Below are 17,018 nucleotides of genomic sequence, written 5' to 3'. Positions count from 1 at the left end.
GGCCAGCCTGGTCTACAAAGTGAGTTCCAGGACAGCCAGGGCTACACAGAGAAACCCTGTCTCAAAAAACCAAAAAAAAAAAAAAAAAAAAGAAGGAAGGAGCCACAGGTTGGTGGCATAGCTGTGACCCAGCACTGTGGCAGGAGGACTTCATATTCTGAGGTAGCCTAGGCTACCTAGAAAAAAAAAAACCAAACTACCTTTAAAAAAAAATCAGAGGTCACAGAGTTGGCTCAGCAAATAGTGACTTGCTGTGCAGGCCTGGTGACCTGTGCTCAGCTCCTGGAACCCAAGAAAAGATTGAAGGAGAGAACCAACTCACAGAGTTGACCTTTGACCTCCATATGCATGCTATGACATGTGTATCCCCTGGATCCTGCAAAGCCACAATAATAAATTTGTGGAAGCCAGGTATGGTGGCACATATCTTTAATGCCAGCACCTGAGAGGCAGAGGCAAGTGGATCTCTATGAGTTTCAGGCCAGCCTGGTCCGTGTAGCAAGTTCCAGGTCAGCCAGGGCTACAATGACAGACCCTGACTCAAAAAACAAATACACATGGGCTGGAGAAATGGCTCAATAGTTAAGAGCACTGACTGCTCTTCCAGAGGTCCTGAGTTCAGTTCTCACAATCATCTGTAATGGGATCTGATGCCTCTTCTGGTGTGTCTGAAGACAGCAACAGCATACTCACATATATAAAGTAAATAAATCTATAAAAAATAAAAAAAGAACGCAGAGAAAGCAAAACCATAAAGAACAAATACACAAACTTGTGAAAGTGTGTATGTGCTGGGAGGATGAAACCAGTTCAGCCAGCTTGGGGGGGGGGGGGCAGGGGGGCAGGGATTCTCAGCTTCCTGGCCTTGAAGGTTGGCACTACACTTGGAAGGGCAGGAAGGACTCCCTCAGCTAACAAATTAGCTTCCTCTGCACTGAGGGCCTGATCTGGTGTTTGTAGGGTAGGGCTGTCATGACACACATGTGCACATGTGTGCACACACACACCCCTGTTAGAAGCTGGAGCTTCTGCCAACAGCCCACAAATGGGATCTCAGAAATCCTCCTTTCCCTCCCCCTCACTACCCACAACACATGATCAACCTAGGCACAGAGGTACAGAGAAGGAACAAGACATTAGACACAAAGGAGAAACACAAAGGAGACAAGAAGGCCTGGGAGCCGAGGCTGCCCGACTATTTCACACCCACCGAGGCCAGCTCCTGGCTTCCTGGCCTTAGGGTTGTTATAGCCAGGAAGAAATCTCAGTTTCCCAGGCCACTTTTCTCTTTCACAGTGCCAGAAAAGGCCAGCGCTCTGACAGAGACCACTGCTAATCTCTAGTTAAGGGGACCAGCAGAGGTGAATCTGCATTCAAGCAGGACATGGAGTGAGCCTGACCAACACTGCCAAAGTCTGTGGCCAATGAGAAGACAGGACCCTGTGACAACTGTAAGGCTGGAGAGCTGTGAAGACCTTCTCTCCCCTCTGCATGGTTAACGGCCACTAAGACTCTCCCCAGGCCTCCTCAACTTGTATCTTAAAGGTACATAAAGGCTTGCAAGGCTTTCCAGCAATGGGCAACGGTCACACCACCTCACTCAGCTAGTGTGGCCGCATAGACCTTCCTCTCATCTGGCCTCCTGAAGATATTCTATCAGGCATGAACCAATAGCCCAAGACAACATACAGTGGTAAAGGTGCTTGTCTCCAAGCCTTACAACCTGAGTTTGCTCCTGCCATCCTCATGAACATGGGAGGAGGGGCTCCACAGTGTTGTCCTCTGGCTGAGGACTCTTGCTGAGGCTTGCACATGAAGGGGCACACACACACACACACACACACACACACACACACACACATGAATAAAGATAAATCTAGCTGGGCAAGGTGGCACATGCCTTTAATCCCAGCACTCAGGAGGCAGAGCAGGAGGATCTGAGTTCAAGGTCAGCCTGGTCTACAAATCAAGTTTCAGGACAGCTACACAGAGAAACCGTCTTAGAAAAACAAAAAACGGGGGGCTGAAGAGATGGCTCAGAGGGTAAGAGCACTGACTACTCTTCCGAAGGTCCTGAGTTCAAATCTCAGCAACCACATGGTGGTTCACAACCATCTGTAATGGGATCTGACTCCCTCTTCTGGTGTGTCAGAAGACAGCTACAGTGTACTAACATATAATAAATAAATAAATCTTAAAAAACAACAACAACAACAAAAAACCCAAAAAACAAAAAACGAACAAAACAAACCAACAACAACAAAAAAAACCCAAAATGTAATAAAGATAAATCTAGTGGAAAAATTGCATGGGCAATTATCACAGTGGGCACATCTGTCATTCCAGCACTGGGGTGAGAGGAACACACACTTTTGCAGCTAGCCTAAGATGTGCAATAAAGAGGCAAAAGCAGGGGATTCTCTATGGGTTCAAGGCAAGCCTTGTCTACATAATTAATTCTAGGGCTATGTGGACCCTGTCTCAAAACACACAAACAAAAAACATTAAGATGATCAGGAGGTAGAGAGACTAAAGCATCTCACATGCCTGGGGAAGGTGACAGTGAACCTTGTGGAAACAACATAGGGCTTCTTTCCTATGACTTGCAGCCTGCCAGGAGGGAGCCACACAGGCTCCCAAAGAGGTCCACTATCCTGCTGCCTGAGCAATCCACAGCAGGGCCACAGGAGGCCCAGAATTGACTACTCTGCCTCCAGAGGGCAAGGTGCTAATAACAGGGGCCATGTCCTTACTAAAATAAGATAGATGCCGGGGTGGGGTGGGGTGGTGGTGGCGCACGCCTTTAATCCCAGCACTTGGGAGGCAGAGGCAGGCGGATTTCTGAGTTCGAGGCCAGCCTGGTCTACAAAGTGAGTTCTAGGACAGCTAGGGCTATACAGAGAAACCCTGGCTCGAAAAACCAAAACAAAATAAAATAAAATAAGATAGACACCCAAGGCAAGACTCTACTGCCCCCAGAGACACAAAGGTTCCAGGGTGGCAAAGTGACTTTGAGAAGCCAGAATCAGTGAAGTCTTTTGGCCTTTTGAGGGGGATATACATGGCTCTGTCAAGCATGTAGAACAGTCACTGGGGGAAGAATGAGGAAGAACATGTCAGGAGTGGCATGGTCCCCACAGTGTGCTTGGTCTTCCGTGTGTAAAAGATGGCTAGCAGGGCCACCAGGCTTCCAGGGACCTGCATCTACATCTCTCAGAGTCCTTGGTGAGTTGCTTTGCTCCTAGTGGGACTGAGGCCTTCCAGCCACCTCTGCACTTCCACCAGCCTAGGTGATGGAGTCCTCACCACGAGCCTGGGCTTCAACATCAATATAATGTGGTGACCCTGACATCTGATGCTGAGTCACTTGAGGGCCAGGAGGAACAGGCAACTACACTCATTGAAACTACCTTCAAACTGCACATAGGGTGCTCACCAGATGACACTGGGGAATGGTGCCTGCCACCCTGAGTACAATTCCTAGGACCCAAGTGGTAGATGGAGAAAACCAACTCCTGCAAGTTGTCCTCTGACCTGCACATGCGTGCGCGTGTACATGCCTGTGTACACACACACACACATACACACACACACACACACACATACTGATAAATAAAAATTCTAATTGCACACATGTTGACCTGGGGTGCTACTTCACGATAAGCAGCTGCCTAGCACAGTTCAAGCCCTGAGGTTCCATCTCCATAAAAAGAGAAAGAATAAAAGTGGAGATGAGAGACACAGGGATAATAAAGAGGGGAAAAGAAAAAAGGAGGCAGGGAAAGAAGGGAGGGAATGAGGAAATGAAAAAAAGAAAGGGCAGGCTATCATGGCACATACTTTCATTCCAGCACTGAGGAGACAAGAGTCAGGAGGAGGGAGAGCTCTGAGCCACCTGGCTCCACCTACCTTCTGGGACCTAATACCGGGTCTTCACATATGATCCCACACACTGGTCCCCCAGGGTGCTCTCACAGATCAGCCCTCAGAGCTGCCTGAAGTTTCTGCTATGGCCTTCCCTGTTCAATGTATCTCTTCCATGGGCCATACCAATGACTCTTAGCACTGAGAAAGCTTCATCTTCAAGAGGCCACAGGCCGCCGGGCGTGGTGGCACACACCTTTAATCACAGCACTTCGAAGGCAGAGGCAGGCGGATTTCTGAGTTTGAGGCCAGTCTGGTCTACAAAGTGAGTTCCAAGACAGCCAGAGCTATACAGAGAAACCCTGTCTCAAAAAACAAAAAACAAAAAACAAACAAACAAAAAAAAGAGGCCACAGGCCTCTGCCTTCATGAGGCTTCCTTCCCTAGGACACCTTCACCCAAAGCACACACCAGCCTGCCTCTACTCAAGGTCCACAGCAGCAGCCATCCCTAGGTACATCCCATGTACCACACCTAGAATACATGTCTGATCAATGAGCAGGGAGATCTGAGGGGTATAGTGTGGGAGGTGCAGTGATCAAAATGAAAAGCTTCCGAGCCTGGGGTATTCAGTGGTCACTGCTTGCCTGGCATGCTCTAGTGCACCGGTTCCATCTCTAGAGCTGCAAAGAAAAACCTGAGGGGTTGGGATGGCTCTCAGCAGCTGCAGAGCACTGCCAGCTCTTGCAGAAGACTCAGGTTCAGTTCCTAACACCCACATGGTGGCTCACAACCAAGAATGCAGGTGGAATGTACATAGAAATAACCATTCATACAAAATAAAAATTAAAAAACAAAATGGAGCAACCAGGAGAGCTTGGGCTGGGCTGCAGTTCAGTGGAGGCCAAGCACACAGACTCTGAGGCTTAAGGGATGATAAGCTGTTTACTTAGTACTAGGGAAGACAGAGAGACAACACTGCATGTGTGTCTTGAGTGTAGAGTGGTTAAGGATGCCCCTTGTACTTCAAAGACAGTCACAACTGTCTTCTGTGAGCCTTCCCTCCATGCTGGCTGAGCACATAGTAAAAAGGAGACAAGGTTTCCCACATGCTTCAAATAGACACCCTGACCCTTTGGGCCTGGTGACTCAGTGAGGAGCCACATCTCCCCTTTGGCCAGAGAGGCTCCTGTCTGCAGGACATCATAAGAGCACAAGGCTGTGACACTGAGTGTGAGACAGTCTCCTCAGGATGGCCTATTTGGACACCAGCTTTTCTTTTTATTGAAAGGTGACACAACAACTGGGTGTGGTGACAAACACCTGTCACCCAAATACTTGTGAAGCAGAGGAAAGGGCCAGCCTGTGCTACATGTGCTACATAACACCTATCTAAGAGGAGGAGAAAGAATAAAAACAGAAAAAAATATTCATCTGCCATAGCTGCCTCCTGGTAGGAAGTCACTTGGGGGCACTCTTGAGTGACCCATGGAACTGCAGAGCTGACAAAAAAACCAACTTGTGTGGCTCAGAGCACCCAGGTCAACCAGTAGCAGGACTCCTGTGTGTGCCCTGCTAGCCCCATCCCTGGGTCTCCTGTGGGTTTGGCTTGGGCCTAAGGACCAGCAAAGTATGCAGGGAAAAGTAGCCGCGTTTTCCGTGCTGGGTAGTTCCTCCCTCAAGGACGCCAGGATGTCACAATCCCCGTGTGCTGTCAAAACTGCTTGCAGGGTGATGAACTCTGGCCTGCAGATGAGTCAACAGAGGGGTGGGTTCTGAGTGTCTGCTGTTTACACACAGTCACTGTGGCCACAGCAAGGAGGCCGGAAGCACAGTCAAGGGTCACGGTAGCTAGGGAGAAGCTTGGTCCCCAGTACACACACATCTGTCACCTCCCCTTCCCCAAGACTCCAGCCTCTTGTTCAAGGCCTCGGAGAGGCTCAGTCTCAGAACTATCCTTGCAACACACACAGGAAACCCATTCTCCAGCAGGCCAAAGGCAAAAGGCTGTCACACTCCTGATGCCCATACCAGCATGCTCTACTCTGCCTGGTAGAGCCACAGTCCTTCTGAGGCCTTGATGCCTGGCTCCTGAGCTGCCTCCCTGCTTGGAGGTCCTGAGAAGTAACTTGGCCTCTAAAACCACCACCCATGACTTCACCTGGAGACTGGACACTGCTTCCCTATGGGGCTGACTGGGATGGATGGCAGGAACAAGTAGGGCACAGCAGACACTGAGACTAGCCCCTCAGTCACTGAGTGTGCTCTAAGGGTACTAGCAGACTGGTCTGAGTCCTCTGTGCACTGAGGAAGCTGGGGAGGAAGGGGATGATATGCTGCTTCAAGGCTCATCTGCCTCAGAATAAAGTGGGAACCACTAGTCCATTCTGACCAGGGCAGGGTCCTGGTAATTCCAAAAGGCTGGGATCCCCACTGGTATAGTAGCCACACCAGAAAGATGCAGGCTTAACTAAGGCCTCCTGCCCAACTCCCAGATGTCCCCCGTGGTGTAGGACAGAGAGCCAGGGCATCCTGCTCTCCTCCCGGCCCCCCCTGGCCATCGTAGCACCCACTTTGCTCCCTACGGACACCCACTCTGCTGGATCTCCCACATCCATCTCTGCCTCTCAAGGATTCTAAAACATCAGGTGTAACATGAGGGGTGCATCTTGGTACTTATGAGCCCAAAGGCCAGCACTATGCAGGCAGGGAAGAGGTGTTTTTTTTCCTTTGGGGGTGGGGGGGAGTGGTTAAGGACAGTGTCCCAGAAGGCAGCTTCCTACTGGCAAGTGACAGGTGTCCAGGGATATGAGGCCACAGCAGAATCCAGACAAGAGTCACTCTTGGTAGAGACTCTGAAGACTGAAGAAGGGGGAGGTTGACCCTTGCTGGCCCACAGATGCTCAAGGTTCTTTTTTTTTTTTTTTTTTGGTTTTTCGAGACAGGGTTTCTNTGTGTAGCCCTGGCTGTCCTGGAACTCACTCTGTAGACCAGGCTGGCCTCGAACTCAGAAATCTGCCTGCCTCTGCCTCCTGAGTGCTGGGATTAAAGGCGTGTGCCACCACGCCCGGCTTCAAGGTTCTTAACCCTGCTAGAACCTTCAATTTTCCCTGACCTCTCCATGCCTCTCCACCAAGGGCAAGGTGAGGGCATGGGGCCACAGAGCCACCTTCCTAGCAATGATGAACTACAATGGGGTAGGTGGAGGCAGGGTCCCCACCTCATGGCTCTCAGGGAACATGCCTCTCTCTCTTTTTTTTGTTTTTGTTTTTTTGAGACAGGGTTTCTCTGTATAGTCCTGGCTGTCCTGGAACTCACTTTGTAGACCAGGCTGTCCTCGAACTCAGAAATCCACGTGCCTCTGCCTCCTGAGTGCTGGGATTAAAGGCATGCCCCACCACACCCTGCTGGGAACATGCCTCTCAATAGCAACTGTCTGTCCTGGAAGGTAGAGGGGACCATATTTCTTCATGTGTCCTAGAAGCCACACCCACAGAGCCCCAAAACACACAGATGAAGTGTCACATCAGCACCAGTTTGGTTTGAGAACTCTTTTAGGTTGTTTCTTTGAGAAAAGGTCTCATATAGGCCAGACTGGCCTTGAATTCCAAACCCTTCTGCCTCATCCTCCCCAGCCCTGAACCCACAGGCAGTTCTCCTGCATTGTATTTATCAGTATTATTTTTATGTTAGAGGTCCAGGTGGGATGGGCTCCAGCCATGCCTATGGCTGTACCTTGAACTGGCATGGCATTCTGTGCCAGTACAGGCAAGCGCACACTTCCCACCCCTTAATATGTGCAGCTCTTCGCCAGGCTACACAGACCCTTTCCACAGCCAGTTCCCTTCCAGGCCCTGCTTTGGCTACACCTGAAGCTAAGAAAAAGCTCCTGGCAATTCAAACTAAAATATAGGATGATGCTGGGGCATGACAGTCAACAGGGAAGTTAAGGTTAGAGGGTCCTGAGTTCAAGACCAGCCTGGGATACAGAAGAGGTAAAGCAAAAAAACAAAACAAAACAAACAAACAAAAAAAAAAAAACAGAGAAACTCTGTCTGGAAAAAAACAAAACCAAAAACCAAAAAAAAAAATAAATAAATGAAAGCAAGTAGCTGGAAAGTAGTGATACAACTTTAATCCCAGCATTCAGAGGTAGAGGCAGGGAGATCTCAGAGTTCCAGACCAGCCTTGTCTACACAGAGAGACCCCATCTAGAAATACAAAACATAAAAGAGCTGGTGGCACTGCTCAGTGGTAAGCAAGTGCCGGGCAGACTCAAGACCTAGCTGCTGGAGAAGCAAAAGAGACTAACTTGGACAGGTTGCTTTTTTAATGTGGCACCAACTCAAAGCAGGGACAAGAGGTGGTGCTGGCCCTGTGAGCATCAGCTGATGTCCAGTGCCTTTCTGGTCACTCAAGTTTCTCCAAGTCCCTCCCCATGGTTCACCATTCCAAACCTGTCCTCTCCTGCCACCAGAGCTAATACTGTCTCAGCTTAGACCCCTCCACACTCAGAGAGTAAGAGTATATCCAAGTTAGGTGCCGTGGCACACACCTTTAACCTAACAAAGGTGGCAGGTAGCTCTCCAAGAGCTAGAGACCAGTATGTTCTACCTGGCAAGTTCTAGGACAACCAGGATTACTTAAAAACAAGAAACAGAGCCGGGCCGTGGTGGTACAGAGAAACCCTGTCTCAAAAAACCAACCTCCCCCCACCCCCACCCCCCAAAAAACCCAAGAAACAAACTATATGTGTCTCTGAAGCTGGGCTGGTGGTGGGTTTCTGCCTGCCACCTTGGCACCTAGAGTCAAGAGTCATGGGTTTGACAGCAGCCTAGGATAGAGTGAAGCTCTGATGCTGACCACAGATTACACTCCAAAGTCGCCTTGCCAGTAAGTGCCCTGTCAGCTTTCCAGATAAACACAGGTTTGGACTGTCCCAAAACTGAATGCTGTCAGCCACAAGGCCCAGAGTCCCTTATGGTTGATCGTCAAACAGCTAGACACAGCTGGCTTCCTCAGGGCACGAGCACGGTGGCCTGCAATTCCACAAGTGCCCTCACAAGAAGAAGACCAGGCTTAGTTAGGGGATGTAACGCACACCAAAATTAAAAATAACAGTATGACAGCGGTGCTGGAGAAGGCTGTAGGGGTGGCAGAGCAAGGGCCAGCTACTGCCACCAGGTACCAAGTCCACCTGACAGTAGTGACTCATGCTCTGGCCCAGCTGTTTCTGAGAAAAGCCCTGGTTCTCCAGGACTAGTCAGAATGGCCCAAGGGGAAAGACTACAGGTTGGAATTCTAACCAGGAAGAGTGGCTGGGCTGGTCACTCAGTGGCTGCCACCCAAATCCTCACCACCTCTTCCTTCTCACCTGCAGGGGCACTTTCTGCCCCTTTTGACAAGGGAAGAAGGACTTTTTCCAGAGAGATTCAACCTGTTCTAGGAAGGAAAAAACTAAGACCCGGGCACGGGCAGGAAGTGGCTCAAAGAAGTGAAGGGAAGACATGCGGGAAGAGGTAGGCTCCCCAGATCACTGAATGGGGAATAAATTCCTGGCTTGGCCAATGGTGCAGCACATGTCCTGGGCAGGAAGAAAACCACATTCTTTCCTAGTTACTCTCTGTTCACTCGACCGCGTCAACACCCCCCGAGCCAGCACAGGCAAACACACATCCCAGACAGACTCAACACCCCAGTCACTTTAGTAAGATGAACCCTCAAGCCACTTCCCCTGGGCTCCTGCAACTTCTGTCTCAGTGGATGGATGCAGGGTGATACCGTGGCTTGGGTGGGGCATCAAGGTGTGACCCAGAGTGAGGCACAGGAAAGAGGGACACAGCCAGGATCCCTAACCCCACTCCCAAGCCAGGAGGCAGTACCAAAAAGCCTGGAATTTCTCCCAGATGAAGAGTGGAAAATGGAGAGACCAAGTGTGGTGGCTACAGTTGCCTCCTGCTGAGTGCCCAGGGGGAGGAAGCCCCCATGGCTAACACCACCACCTCAGTCGGTGAGAAAAACACAACAGCCTTGTCCAAAATATCCAGGGAAACAGGGTTACAAGAGTGGCAGGATCTGGGGCCAGGCAGTAAGTTTCTGTCTAAACTACCCCTTCTGAGTGGATCCAAACACACCTGTCATCCCAGCACTTAAGAACCTAAGGCAGGAGGATGGCCGTCAGTTCAGGGATAACCTGAGCTACATAGAAAGGACCTATTTTTTTAAAAGAGACAAGAGTAGAGCCAACCTGAAGGATGTCACTGGGGCTGGTCAAGGTATCGCCAGGTGTGGACGCGCGGCCTTGTCCCCCACAGGTCCCCGCAAGTGTCTCCCCACGGCGCAGCCTACCCGCCAGGACGCCGCAAAGCTCACCTGGTGGGCCCGGTAGCTCTCAAAAGCCTTCAAAGCACTGTCGGTGAGCTTCACGTGGAACACCGACACCCTGCTGCCGTCGCTCACGCGCCCACACGACAACCCGTAACTCCTAGCCTCCTTCAGCGCCGCCATCTTGCAACCATCACTCCCCCGCCCCCCTCCTCAGCGACTGCGCCCGCACGCCGGCCTGCCCCGCCCCGCCCCGCCGCGCCGCCCGCCCGCCGACGTGCTGCATTATTCATGAGGCCAGCATAGCCACGCCCCACTCCGGGCGCGCGTGCCTTCTTTGACAGAGCTGAGGAACATTTTGCCTCGGGCCCGCACAGATGGCCACGCCCCCAAGCACTTACAGGCCCGCCCTCGGACCCGGAGACTGTGAGTCTTGCTGTATTATTCAAGAAGAGAGGTTAGCCACGCCTTCCCGCGCGCTCCAAACCCGCCTGCAAAAACTAACCGCAGCGCAACTGGCCACTCCCTAAGGGTCTCGCGAGGCCAGTCGTAGCCTTAAAACAGCTCTTCCCGCAGCCGACTGGCCACGCCTCAGGGCTCTCTAAGAAACTTCCCTCCCTTGCAAACAACTCCCATGCGCGTGCGCCAGTTCACAGACAGGCTCCTCCTACCTGACGACTCCTCCTGCATTATTCATAAGACGAAGGTTAGCCTCGACCCCAAGACCGCTGGAAACCCATCCTCATCCCAAACCCAGCAAAGCCCTCTCAGCCTCGCGACCCGTCGCGTGAGTGTGTTATTTATGAGAAACTAGCCGTGATCTCCGACGTGTTGGAGACTGCCAGCCCGCGACAGCGAACACGTTTATTCGCAGTTGCCCGCCCGATCTAGATGGTCACTCATACCGCCTGCAGCGAGCCCACCCACCCCAGTGAAAAAAAATCACCTTAAAGAAACATTTAGCCACGCCTACACGCGTTGGAGCCCGCCTCCTCTACCAGCCATATGCCACGCCCCCAAACGCCCATGGAACCCTGCGTCACCGAGGAGCTGCTCCCCAAGCGCTCCGCGTTTGGCCACGCCCCCAAACTCCTGTAAAGCCCGCCCACCGACTTACTGCATTATTCATGAAGCAGGCTTGGCCACTCCCCCACCGCGTGCTTGCTGATTTTCCCAGACCACCTCTTGCCCGCCAAACGTCCAACTGATACGCCCCCCGCAGTCGCAGGGTCTGCCCTACTTAAGTTCACGCACTGGGCTAAATAGCCAGACCCCAAGCTCCCGAGGCTCTCCCCAGAAGCCTCAGCCGCTAGGCAAGCTGAGTTATTCAGGAGTTGCCGCTGCCGCGTTTCGAAAACCAATTTTCAAGGATTTCCCACCCAACTGACTACGACCCCTGACCGCTTGACCGACGTGGCCTATTCCCCGCCCGCTCATATGTATAAGAGCTGACGGTTCCATCTCTCCAAGCTCCTAACCTCGCCACTACATGTGTTACTCATGAACCCTTAACACTTGAACTCGGGCCTTTGAGCTTGATATTTATGCTTTTTTCCGAGTTCCTTAGGTGGAGTCTAGGCACAGCTCTCCAGAGGGTCAAGTGTCAGGCCTGCTCGCACCAGGAGGGAGTGGGCATCTGTTGAGGCTTGTGGTGGGCGTGGTTATATAAACCAAGTGGGCGTGGGCTTGCCGGGTCCAGCTAATGGGGGGGGATTCCCAGAACCAGGGCAAGAACTGTGGAAACAGGATGAAGTGCTGAATGTGTCTGATGCTAAAAGTTCAACAACTGGTTGAATATCCCACACGTCACGCGCTGGCTTTCCAATAAACAACTCTTAACGCGACATCCAACACGTACTCAATGTTGCACAACCGACACCACTGACTGTTCCAGAACATTTCTTCCTATCAAAGGAAAGCCTGGTCCTCATTTGCAGTTTTTCCTGTTCCCTTTTTGTCACCTGGCAACTCTGATCTGCTTGTCTTTGTGGGTATTTCATAGTGCAGTCCCACAACCTGAGGCCTTTGAAGTGTGATTGTTGTCAAGGATCATCAATTGGTGATGAATCAGAGCTTCGTTCCTTTTTGATGACTATGTAATATTTTGGTGTGTGTAATTAACAGCTTCTCTTACTCATGTGATGATCAGCATCAATTACTGCTGCTCACTGCTTACCTGTGGACACTTTTGTTTTTGTTTTAAGATATATTTATCTGATGTTTGTGAGTACACTGTAGCTGTCTTCAGAGACACCAGAAGAGAGCATCAGATACCATTACAGATGGATGTGAGTCACCATGTGGTTGCTGGGAATTGAACTCAGGACCTCTGAAGAACAGTCAAGACCTCTGAGCCATTTCTCCAGCCCCTGTAGACAGTTTTTTTTATTATTATTATTATTTTTGTTTTTGGAGACAGGGTTTCTCTGTATAGCCCTGGCTGTCCTGGAACTCACTTTGTAGACCAGGCTGGCCTCGAACTCAGAAATCCGCCTGCCTCTGCACCACCATGCCCGGCCTGTGAACAGTTTTTAATACACTGAATCACAGGATTGAACGCCTGCACATTGACCAACAATATATCTTTTTAAAAGATGTATTTCTCATAATGTCATATGTATAATCTTTCAGACAGGGTTTCTGGCTGGCCTGGAACTTGCTATGTAGAGCAAGAGGCCTCAAACTAAAGAGCTTGCTTGCAGTTGCCTCTGAAAGGCTGGGATTAAACTCTTGTGCCACCATGTCCAGCATAAAGTTAACATGTTATGGAGAAGAGGTCCTAGCTAGTCAAGCCAGAGAGCGGAGCGGCCGCTGCAGTCTCCAAGAGTCATCTCTGGTAGATTCAGTTCAACCACAGAGCAGAGAGTCAGGAAATGCTTGTTTCACCAACACAGTCCTGGTCTCCCTAGTGCTAAGATGATAGGTATGAGTCACCACCCAGCTTTAAGCTACTTTTATGTGCATGAGTGCTTGCATACATGTGTCTGTGTGCCATGTACAGCCATAAGAAGGTATGAGGTCTTCTAGAACTGGACTTACAGATGGTTGTGAATTTCCATGCTGGGAACTGAACTCAAGTCTTCTGTAAGAGCAGCAGGTACTCATAGCTGCTGAGCCACCTCTCCAGACCCTTGTTTCAAGGCATAGTTTCATGAGTCCAGGTTTGCCTGCAATTTATCATATAGCTTAAGGTGGCTTGAACTCAAGAGTCTTCCGGTCTCAGTGTTCTAAATCTTCCGTGGCGGGACAGGCTCCATCATTGGATTCAGAGTCCTCTTACTTTGTACCCAGCCTCTAAAGGCAGGAAGTCATAGCCCAGGATCCCCCAGTGAGAGGCTGGACACATGGCTCATCCATCTCTAAAGTATTTGTTAGGCTGGCAAATCAGCCCTGTAGGTAAAGGTGCTTGCTACCAAGTCTGACCTAAATTCAATCCCTAGGACCCACAAGGAAGAAGTGATATGCACCACTGCACAGACAACCGCCCCCCCCCCCAACATACAATTTAATAAAATGTAATGAGATTTTGGATTTCCAGTACTGCAAAGTAAGCCAGACATGATGGCAAGTTTGTAGTACCAGCTACCCAGAAGGCTGAGGCAGGAGGATCACCAGTATCCTGCAAGACCCTGTCTCTGAGGTAAACAAAGGATGTAGGATGTATATAGGTGCTACACCAACTTCAGGGAACATTATAGAGAGGAAGTTGGAGACTGGGTATGGGGGTGTGGGGGGTGTGGGGTAAGACCAGTGCAGTTTCTGGTGAGCAGGTGTAGGTGTGACTAAAAGATCTCACATACCGGGGCTGGAGAAATGGTTCAGCAGTTAAGAGCATTGACTGCTCTTTCAGAGGTCCTAGGTTCAATTCCCAGCAACCTCATGGTGGCTCACAACCATCTGTAATGGGATCTGATGCCTTCTTCTGGTGTCTCTGAAGACAGCTATAGTGTACTCATCATATATATAAAAAATAAAATCTTAAAAAAAAAAAAAAAGATCTCACATACCACTTTGCACCTTCCTAGGTAGGCTGGACACAGTAGGGCTCCCCACCACCCTAGCTGAGATCAGAATAGCTTTGGGTGACAGGCACCCTGCTGCCTAGACATTCATCCCCAAGGCTGGGCCAGATAAATACTGGAGTTGGCCAGAGGGTGGGGAAAAGGCAAAGGCAGCTAGGGCGCAAGGGCAGCTGGGGCTCTGAGGATCTGCAGGACAACTGCTGTGTAGCAATCCAGGGAAACTCTCTGTCCATCTCTGAACTCTTTAAGGACTTTTGAGGAACAGGTCTTTAGTTCCATCCCAGAACCCCTAAACATTTTTTTAAAAACATTTAAGTGTGAGATATGATATCATATAGCTAATACACCTGCCATCCCAACACTTGAGAGGTGTAAGCAGAAGTATGAGGAGTTGAACATGAAACCATACCTCAAAACAAATTCCCCAGAGAACCAGGCACTGCATGAATCACAACCCTTCTGCTGACAATGCCAGGCAGTATGAGGTCACAAGTTTGGGGACAAGGTGGTCAAAGTGATCCTGACTTTCAGTGGCAGGACAAAGCACAGGCCAGTGCTCATAGGTCAGCCCCTCAGCTGTCAGCCCTAGTGTTTCATGTAACATGACAGACCCTGCAGTCACTGCTGTTGTGAACTGCAGCACTGCCTTCTTAATCTGCAGATACAGGGACCCTGCACTGGTGACCGTCATCCCTGCACAACTCAAAGTAACACAGACATACACACTGACCTTCTCGCCATGATCATGCCTGCATGGTCCTCCACCTCTTTCTTGTAGAACTCGAGGCCTCATGTACACCAGGCCAGTGACTCTTTTGAAATCATAACACCCAAAATGACCCCAGAGTTCACAGGACCCCAACATAGCCCAACCTCAAGTAGGAAATGAAAAGCGCTGACAGGGCTCTCAAAGTCCTCTCAAGTGCAGCTATGTGTGGCCTGGGCCAGGCCATCAACTACTCCTTAAAGCACCTGGCTCAGCTGTGACTCAGAGCTTCTCAGTTTCATCAGAAAGAGGCCTGGAAAGCAGTAGGGTGTGGGGTGAGGCTTTATTTAATTCACTGTGGGGGAGCCTGGACAGAGGGTGCAGACGGGCAGGAAGGAATGGTAGTGCTGCCCCCAGGCCTACTGAGAGGGAAAACTGAGGCTGCCACAGTTGAGGCCTGACCCCAGAGGACAGGGTTGTGGGATAGAGACAACTGGGTCTAGAAGAACAGGGTCCCTCCCTCTGGGCTGCACCCCATGTCCCCCCTCAGGGTCTCAGTCCTTCTTGCTTCTTGGGTTATTTGACCCTCAATCCTTGCTCCCCAAACCCATAGGAGGCGTCTCAGCCAGGGAGGGCAATGGACAGGGAGCCTGGGGGAGTTAGGGAGCACAGGTTGGGGTCCAGGTGAGCAGGGGGACAGTCAGTTCCTGGCAGCAATGACCACAGAGAGAGCCACGCCCCCCAGGGCCACGGCAGTCGCCCCAAACAGCCATTTCCACGGGATGGACTGTGAATAAAGGGAAGGGTGAGAGCTGGCTGCATGGCCAGAGTAGCCACTGTGACCTCCACAGGCCTCCTAGCCAGGGTTTGTACCACACACACCCACACCTAAACAATACCCACTCCTCCAATGGATTTTCTTCCTCTGCCTGAGCCTCCAACCCGCACCACGAGTCCTGCAGGTCCAGAGTCCCATCTTCTTCCTGGGCTAATGTCCCCACACCACCTCCAGCCCTACCCAACCCGCCCAGGCTCACCCAGGCCCCCTTTCCCGGACACTTGGCAGGCAGCCGGCTGGGGTTGCCTAGCATCTTTCGGTACAGGGCGGTCTCTGTGCTCCGCTGTGCAGCACGCTTCTTTACCAGCTTTGAGAGCTCTGCGTGGATCGTCTGTGGGAGGTGGGTAGGAGTGGGTGAGCACGTGCAGGAGGCAGCTGACTTGCCTGTCATCATTACTGCTCCCTTCTTCTCGTAGATCCCAAGGTCTGTCAAGTGTTGGGGCTCCTAAGACTCAGTGGTTCTACCTACTCCCATCAGCTCTAACAAAACGGGAGCTGCTGTCTCACCCGTAGGCAAGTCAGAAGACAGAACTGCAATAATGACTAGAAGCAGACAACTACAGGGACTTGCCAGCCCAGCCCAGCCCAGCAGAGTTCTGCTTACCTTGTTGGAAGGTTCCAGCTTCAGGGCAGCCCTCAGAATTGGGATGGCCTCACTATATTCACCTTGCTGAGCCAGCACCTATGGGAGAGAGGCACCCACTCTATCTGCCCAGAGCTCACTCCAGCCCACCCTGCAAGGATACCATGATCTCAAGTCACAGCTTGGCACTGGTATTACTGCTGCACTGGGACAAGGGATTTGGAGACAGGCATTTCAGATCACAGGAGCCTCAGATAAGACTCAATATCCCATGGTCATACAAATCCCACCAGATTTGAAGGCAGCTTTCCTGATGGGACAGTTTGAACAGCCAACCATCTTTCTGGATTTTTTCCACTATAGCCCAGGAGGACCTAGATCATGTGGCAATCCTCCTGCCTCAGTCTCCTGGGTGTTGGGACTAATAGCCTACACAGATGTCTGGCTACAATCCGTCTTTAGGCTTCAGCTCTGTGGCTGGGTTCCAGGGCCTGGGTTCAACACTGAGGCTCCTAGAGCAGCACACCTGGCTTTGCTGTAGCACACCTGGTTTCCCTGCAGCGCACCTGGCTTCCCTGCAGCACACCTAGCTTCCCTGAAAGTGCACCTGGCTTCTCTGCAGCACACCTGGTTTCCCTGCAGCATACCTGGTTTCCCTGCAGCACATCTGGCTTCCCTGCA

General features: G+C 51.0%; 2 protein-coding genes across 4 annotated transcripts in view; both read right to left on the bottom strand.

Moving 5' to 3' along the window:
- Positions 1–10,397, bottom strand: part of Ell (elongation factor for RNA polymerase II) — a 53,937-nt gene extending 43,540 nt beyond the window's left edge. Inside the window, exon 1 of the mRNA XM_021169735.1 lies at positions 10,237–10,397. Coding sequence (XP_021025394.1) covers positions 10,237–10,371 — 135 coding nt within the window. The 5' untranslated portion in view covers positions 10,372–10,397. The remainder of the gene's footprint in view (positions 1–10,236) is intronic.
- A 4,843-nt stretch (positions 10,398–15,240) lies between these two features.
- The window catches only part of Fkbp8 (FKBP prolyl isomerase 8), an 8,818-nt gene continuing 7,040 nt past the window's right edge, over positions 15,241–17,018 (bottom strand). For all 3 annotated transcript variants that reach the window (XM_021171030.2, XM_021171031.2, XM_021171032.1), the window contains exons 7-9: positions 16,359–16,436; positions 15,954–16,085; positions 15,241–15,703 (exon numbers count right to left, since the gene is read on the bottom strand). In XM_021171030.2, the coding sequence (XP_021026689.2) occupies positions 15,617–15,703; positions 15,954–16,085; positions 16,359–16,436 (297 nt within the window). In that variant the 3' untranslated portion in view covers positions 15,241–15,616. The remainder of the gene's footprint in view (positions 15,704–15,953; positions 16,086–16,358; positions 16,437–17,018) is intronic.

The sequence above is a fragment of the Mus caroli genome, chromosome 8 (assembly GCF_900094665.2).
Source record: "Mus caroli chromosome 8, CAROLI_EIJ_v1.1, whole genome shotgun sequence".
NCBI lineage: Eukaryota > Metazoa > Chordata > Mammalia > Rodentia > Muridae > Mus > Mus caroli.
This window is presented reverse-complemented; position numbering and strand designations above follow the sequence as displayed.